The sequence below is a fragment of the Chiloscyllium plagiosum genome, chromosome 6 (genome assembly GCF_004010195.1).
Source record: "Chiloscyllium plagiosum isolate BGI_BamShark_2017 chromosome 6, ASM401019v2, whole genome shotgun sequence".
In the NCBI taxonomy this organism is placed as follows: domain Eukaryota; kingdom Metazoa; phylum Chordata; class Chondrichthyes; order Orectolobiformes; family Hemiscylliidae; genus Chiloscyllium; species Chiloscyllium plagiosum.
Window position 1 is genome coordinate 74,033,447 of NC_057715.1, and position 7,169 is coordinate 74,040,615.

The following is a 7,169-nucleotide window of genomic DNA, read 5'->3' on the forward strand; positions in this document are numbered from 1 at the left end:
TTAGATGGAGTGGAATTTGTTAATTGTGTACAAGAAAATTTTATGATTCAGTATGTGGCTGTACCTGCTAGAGAAGGTGCAGATTTTGACTCGCTCTTGGGAAATAAGGCAGGGCAGGTGACTGAGGTGTCAGTGAGGGAGTGACCCTAATTCTATTAGTTTTAAAATAGTGATGGCAAAGGATAAACAGGATCTAAAAGTTGAAGTTCTAAATTGGAGGAAGGCCCATTTTGACAGCATTAGCAAAAACTTTCAAAGGTTGATTGGGGTCAAATGTTTCCAGGTAAAGGGACAGCTGGAAAATGCGAAGCCTTCAAAAATGAGCTCATTGGGTGAAAGGCAAGGCTGGTAGGGTTAGGGAATGCTGGATGAGTCGAGAAATTGAGGTTTTAGTTAGGAAACAGAAGGAAGCATATGACAGTTATAGACAACAGAGATTGAGTGAATCCTTAGATTATAAAGGCAGCAGGAGTAAACTTAAGAGGGAAATCAGGAGGGCAAAAGGGGAACATGAGATAGCTTTAGCAAATAGGGGTAAGGAAAATTCAACGGGATTCTATAAATGCACTAAGGACAAAAGGGTAACCAGGGAGTGAATAGGGTCCCTCAAAGATTAGCAAGGCAGCCTATGTATGGAACCTCAGGAGGTGGGGAAGATACTAAATGAGTATTTTGCATCAATGTTTACTGTGGAGACAGATATGGAAGGCATAGAATGTGGGAAAATAGATGGTGACATCTTGAAAAATGTCTATATTATAGAGGAAGAGGTTTTGGATGTCTTAAAAGGTGCAAGGGTAGATAAATCCCCAGGGCCTGATCAGGAGTACCCAAGAGCTCTGTGGGAAGCTAGGGAAGTGATTGCTGGGTCTCTTGCTGAGATATTTGTATCATCAATAGTCACAGGTGAGGCGCCGGGAGACTGAAGGTTGGCTAACGTGGTGCCACTATTTAAGAAAGATGGTAAGGAAAAGCCAGGGAACTATGGACCAGTGAGCCTGACATCGGTGGTGGGCAAGTTGTTGGAAGGAATCCTGCGGGACAGGATTAACATGTATTTGGAAAAACAAGGACTGATTAGGGATAATCAAGATGACTTTGTGCTTGGGAAATCATATCTCACGAACTTGATTGAGTTTGTTGAAAAAGTAACAAAGAGGATTAATGAGGGCAGACCGATGGACGTGATCTATATGCACTTCAGTGAAGCGTTCGACAAGGTTCCTCATAATAGACTGGTTAGTAAGGTTAGATCTCTTTGAATACAGTGAGAACAAGCTACTTGGATACAGAACTGGCTCAAAGATAGAAGATAGAGGGTGGTGGTAGAGGGTTGCCTTTCAGACTAGAGAACTGTGACCAGTGGTGTGCCACAAGGATCGGTGCTGAGTCTACTGCTTTTCGTCATTAATTGAAGGTGTAGTGGACAGCGAAGAAGGTTACATCAGAGTACAATGGGATCCTGATCAGATGGGCCGGTGGACTGAGAAGTGGCAAATGGACCTTAATTTAGATAAATGTGGGGTGCAGTATTTTGGAAAGGCAAATCAGAGTTGGACTTATACACTGAATGGTAAGGTCCTAGGAGTGTTGCTGAGCAAAGAGACCTTGGAGTGCAGGTTCATTGTTCCTTAAAAGTGGAGTTGCAGGTAGGTAGGATAGTGAAGATGATGTTTAGTCTGCTCTCCTTTGTTGATCAGAGCATTGAGTATTGGAGTTGGGTGGTCATGTTGCAGCTGTACAGGACATTGGTTCGGCCACTTTTGGAATATTACATACAATTCTGATCTCTTTCTTCTGTCGGAAGGATGATGTCAAACTTGGAAAGGTTCAGAAAAGTTTTACAAGGATATTGCCAGGGTTGGAGGTTTTGAGCATTAAGGAGAGGCTGAATAGGTTATGGCTATTTTCCCTGAATCGTCAGAGGTTGAAGGTTGACCTTATAGAGGTTTATAAGATCATGATAGACATGGATAGAGTAAATAAACAAGGTTATTTACACTCACTGCAGTGGGGAGTCCAGAACTAGAGGGCATAGATTCAGGGTGAGGGAGAAAAATTTAAAAGAGACCTAAGGAGCAACTTTTTCCACACAGAAAGTGGTGGAGGCTGGTACAATTACAGCATTTAAAAGGCATCTGGATGGGTATATGAAAAGGAAAGGTTTAGAGGGATATGGGCCAAGTGCTGGCAAATGGGACCAGATTAGGTTCGGATATCTGGTCTTCAGAGCATTGAGTATTAGAGTTGGGTGGTCATGTTCCATCTGTACAGGACATTGGTTAGGCCACTTTTGGAATATTACATACAATTCTGATCTCTTTCTTCTGTCGGAAGGATGTTGTCAAACTTGGAAAGGTTCAGAAAAGTTTTACAAGGATATTGCCAGGGTTGGAGGATTTGAGCATTAAGGAGAGGCTGAATAGGTTATGGCTGTTTTCCCTGAATCGTCAGAGGTTGAAGGTTGACCTTATAGAGGTTTATAAGATCATGTTTATAAAACAAGGTTATTTACACTCCCTGGGGTGGGGGAGTCCAGAACTAGAGGGCATAGATTCAGGGTGAGGGAGAAAAATTTAAAAGAGACCTAAGGAGCAACGTTTCCCACACAGGAAGTGGTGGAGGCTGGTACAATTACAACATTTAAAAGGCATCTGGATGAGTATATGAAAAGGAAGGGTTTAGAGGGATATGGGCCAAGTGCTGGCAAATGGGACCAGATTAGGTTCGGATATCTGGTCTGCATGGGGGAGTTGGACTGAAGGGTCTGTTTCCTTGTTGAGCATCTCTGACTTTAAAATATAGGATCATTGAATGGTTACAGCAATGAATGAGGTTTTGTGGTACATAGTTTCCTTGCAAGAATACTCAATAGTCCAAATCCCCTGCCTTTCCCTGTAGCTCTGAAATATTTTTGTCTTCATATGCTTATCCAATTTTATTTTTAAAGCCATGGTTGAATTTAGCCCCACCAAATTCACAGGCAGTGCATTCGAGACCTAATCTGTGGCCCAAATAATAGCATGAGGAAGTCTTTATGCAAGTCACCTTACATGAATGCCATTGATTCTTGGCCAAATAGAGCAGTCTCTCTCCACCTACTCTGACTGGCACCTCTGTTAATTCTGCTCTCAACTTCCCCTTGAAGGAAAACCCCAGTTACTGTCTGAAACTATTCTCGTAAATCATTTCTGTATCTCACTAAAGCTTTCCTGTCATTCCTAAAACGTGTCCAGAATTGGAAACAAAGTTGAGGTTGTACTACTCTTTTGCAAAGTTTCAATTTATAACCTCCTTGCCTTTGTACTTGTAATACCTGTTCTTCCGTTTATAAAGCACAAAATCCTGTATTTTTTAAACCACTTTCTCAGCTTCTTCTATTTTCAATAATTTGTGCTTATGTACTCCCATGTCTCTACAATATACATCATACCAAAAAAAAATCATGCTAATACACGGCAGGCAGAAGAATGACTGCACTGAGGTGTTGGTCTTATGTGAATCTTTGTATCATGGCGCATGATTAAAGAAACATATTTGAATGTAGATACTGGAATGTTCACCTGTGTCCATTAGAATTAATACATTTTCTTTATCAGTATCTGCAATTAATCATAAAGTATTCTTAACCACTTCCTGCTGAAAATGTTTAACAGCATAATAAAAAGCCTGAGGACTCATTTTGAGGGCATGGTTCCAAAATATGTTTCTCAATTGCTTTCATCAATCATAGCTTTTAAGCAACTAACTGGCTGATGATGTACTTCAAAATAGAAATTTAGTTGAACTTATGAGTTTGTTAATGTCAGTTATAATAGTACTCTACTGATCAAATGAATTTTAATCTAGGATTTATTTTGAACAAATTATGTGAGAAGTTTTAATATTTTCAGTTCTTCCAGCTGCTGAACAGGATGTGATATTCACAGGGGAATGCTGTATTTTTGTATCTTGTATTGAAAATAAGTATTTTTAGTTTGGTTCAATTGCTGTTTATGATGTTTCAATTTACTTAAGGGTCTTGCTTTAAGTCAACGTGACAATTTACTGCCCACGTTATTCCAACTTTTTAACTGTTTTGTTTATTCCTTTTTTTTAGTTTTGGCTTGATTTTAAAATTGGTTTTATAAGTTAGATGCCCTGGTTTTAAACCACGCATTACCTTGTCCTTTTCTTTGTTGGAAGTTAACCTGTCAGAGCAATTGAGCCACCCAATGTGAGATGACTATTGCAGAAGGACGTTTTCATTTACGCGTTGTTGCAATTAAACATTCACTCAAATAATGATGAAGTGTTGAACAGATAGCCTAGTCCTCCTTACCAACGTAATGGAGACTCAAAGTTTGGGTGGAGATTTGTAGCTCGGGTGCTCGTTGTTGTGGTTCTGTTCGCCGAGCTGGAAATTTTTGTTGCAAACGTTTCGTCCCCTGTCTAGGTGACATCCTCAGTGCTTGGGATGTCACCTAGACAGGGGACAAAACGTTTGCAACAAAAATTTCCAGTTCGGCGAACAGAACCACAATAATGGAGACTGCTCAAGATTATTGTGTTCCACAAACCAGGATAGACCTGCCAAATGTGAAGGCACAATCGTGCATATTTGAGTTGGAGCAGCCCTTGGAGTACTTAACAGTGACATGCGACTTTAAGTCTCAAGGCTTCAAGTCATTTGAGATCGACGAAACCTTCTAATGATCAAGAATCCTGATGATCTGCTCCTCGGATGCTGTGCTTTTCCAGCACAACTCTAATCTTGACTTAATCTCCAGCATCCACTTCCACCTGAAAGGGTCAAATAATTTACTCCTCCTATTTTCGAAGTTTCTGTGTGCATTCATAATTTGGATGTTGCTGGACATAATGGAAGTGAATTTCTGTGAGAGTTCTTCAGTTGTCTGTGGCACTTGGGCAAAACAGCTGTTAGAAACCTCAGAAAACTGCATTAAGCGATCTCTGGTTGAGATCAAAACTAACTCTAGACAATGTTTTCTAGAATGTTTGCAATATTTTTATAAGGGACTTTTAGCATTAGCTCATGGTGGGATTTTCTTGATACGAGGGGTTTACCATGAAACTTAATGTTGACAAAGGAAAATAAATGTTGTAACTAAAATAAACTTAAAGTAATTGATCACTGATCCTAAAAGGAACAATTGGTTTTTGACTTTCTTTTCTTTTTCCATTCTCAGGTCCATAACCCGTTCCTACTATCGTAATTCAGTTGGTGGGCTGCTTGTGTTTGATATCACAAATCGCAGATCTTTTGAACATGTGCGTGATTGGTTGGAAGAAGCAAAAATGCACGTCCAGCCATATCGAATCATATTTCTGCTTGTCGGACACAAAAGTGACTTGGCAACCCAAAGGAAAGTTTCAAAGGAGGAGGCAGAGAAACTTGCAGCTGTATCTGGTATGAAATACATAGAGACCTCCGCAAAAGATTCGATGAATGTGGAGGAATCTTTCACCATTCTGACCCGAGAAATATACGAGCTGCTCAAGAAAGGCAACATATCCATCCAGGAAGGGTGGGAAGGTGTTAAGAGTGGTGTGGTTCCTAATGTTGTTCATTCTTCTGAGGAAGCTGTGCAGCCTGGACGAAGGTGCTTTTGCTAATCACAGGGGAAAGAACCCTTTATTCCAAAGAGTTGCTTATTGTACTTTTTAGCCATTTCTGCAAGCCAATCTGGATATGTCAACAAATCTTCTAGGGCTTACCCTAGACTTGGCATAGATTTGATTAGAATATATTTCATTGGAAAGTAAGTACCCAACTTGGCTACAGAGCTTCTCTGACATGAAATGCACAAATTTTATTTTATCAGTAGCTGCAGACTTTAATAGTAAGAGTGTATTTTTTGCACAGTAAAATCAAGTTTTATTTTTGGGACTTGTTGCCTTGCTGTAAGACTGGCAATCTGTCAGAGAAACCGAACTGTATAATTAAAGATTTAATTAACATGTATATTTGATATGAACCATTTGCCCAAAATAATGCTTTAAATAAGATTTAATCGAACTCCGAAATATTTGAGTAGTTTCTGGAGATGTGAGAAACATCCTTGGCTTTAAATAACTAAATGTTTTAAAAGTAGAGTTTTGTTTGTTTCATGCATTTCTTTAATTCCATGTGTTTTAATTAATTCACGTGAAAGATGAATATTTTTCAAAATTGTGTCCTTACATGTTTAGTGAAGTGGCAGTGGAAAATAAATACAGTACTTGAAACAGTGAAGAAAGATGTGGAAATATTCTGCAATGATTGAGAACAGAAATTTGCTGTTAATAAGCTCCAAAAAGTTGAACTGCCATGAGTAATCACTGTGCTAATGTCTACGTTCCTGCAATAGTGAAGTGCATTTCCTGAGCATTTATCATATCGGCTGATTATATGCACAAAGATATTAGCCAAAGCCCTGCACTATTCTTTCTTCTGTTTAGTGTTGGCTAATATGGAAGCTAATAAATAGTAAACATGTACTGTGGCATGGCATGTTGCTGTTTTGCTTGTAGCTTTCAATGTTACGGTTTACAGTTACAAATGCTGCCTTTTTATTTTGGAAAATGGCAAGGCTAATGTGGTGATTGAACTTGATCCCTTCTGTATTTGCACTGTGGACTGGATATGAGAATGGAGATTGCGTAATCGAAGGGGCAAACAAAGTATTGCCACAGTTGTGACTTATAAAAACACTTGAATATTGCCAATAATAGACAAATTTTGAAGTTTTAACATTAAATAAGCTTTAAATCCTCCAACAGAAAGTATTGAAATTCTCATTCTTGTAAGTCAACTAGTCTTTGTATGCATTTTATTCATTTCGTTGCACTTACTGGTGCTAGTTTTTGCACAACACACAACATAGATACTATTTAAGCAGGACTCTGTTATGTCTACATAATGTATACAACGTGCTGAATTAGCTGCAGACCATAAGCATACCAGTCCTCCCTTCTGTTCTGAAGTGTACTGTTAACATGCAACTGAGTGTGTAAATTAGGAAGTCATTTAAATCCAGTCACTTGCTTATTAGATATGATATAAGTGAGTCTATTTCTAATGGTCTATGACCTACAAAACACTCATTACATAAAATATGTCAATTTACCTAAATGTTAAATGTCATATGGGTGCTATTTAAGATGTAGGACTTTGGTGAAAATCCAAA

At 38.9% G+C, this 7,169-nt stretch overlaps 1 protein-coding gene across 1 annotated transcript in view; it reads left to right on the forward strand.

Moving 5' to 3' along the window:
- Positions 1-6,761, forward strand: part of LOC122550705 (ras-related protein Rab-39A-like) — a 21,081-nt gene extending 14,320 nt beyond the window's left edge. The window contains exon 2 of the mRNA XM_043691841.1: positions 5,190-6,761. Coding sequence (XP_043547776.1) covers positions 5,190-5,616 — 427 coding nt within the window. The 3' untranslated portion in view covers positions 5,617-6,761. The remainder of the gene's footprint in view (positions 1-5,189) is intronic.
- The last annotated feature ends 408 nt before the right edge of the window (positions 6,762-7,169 follow it).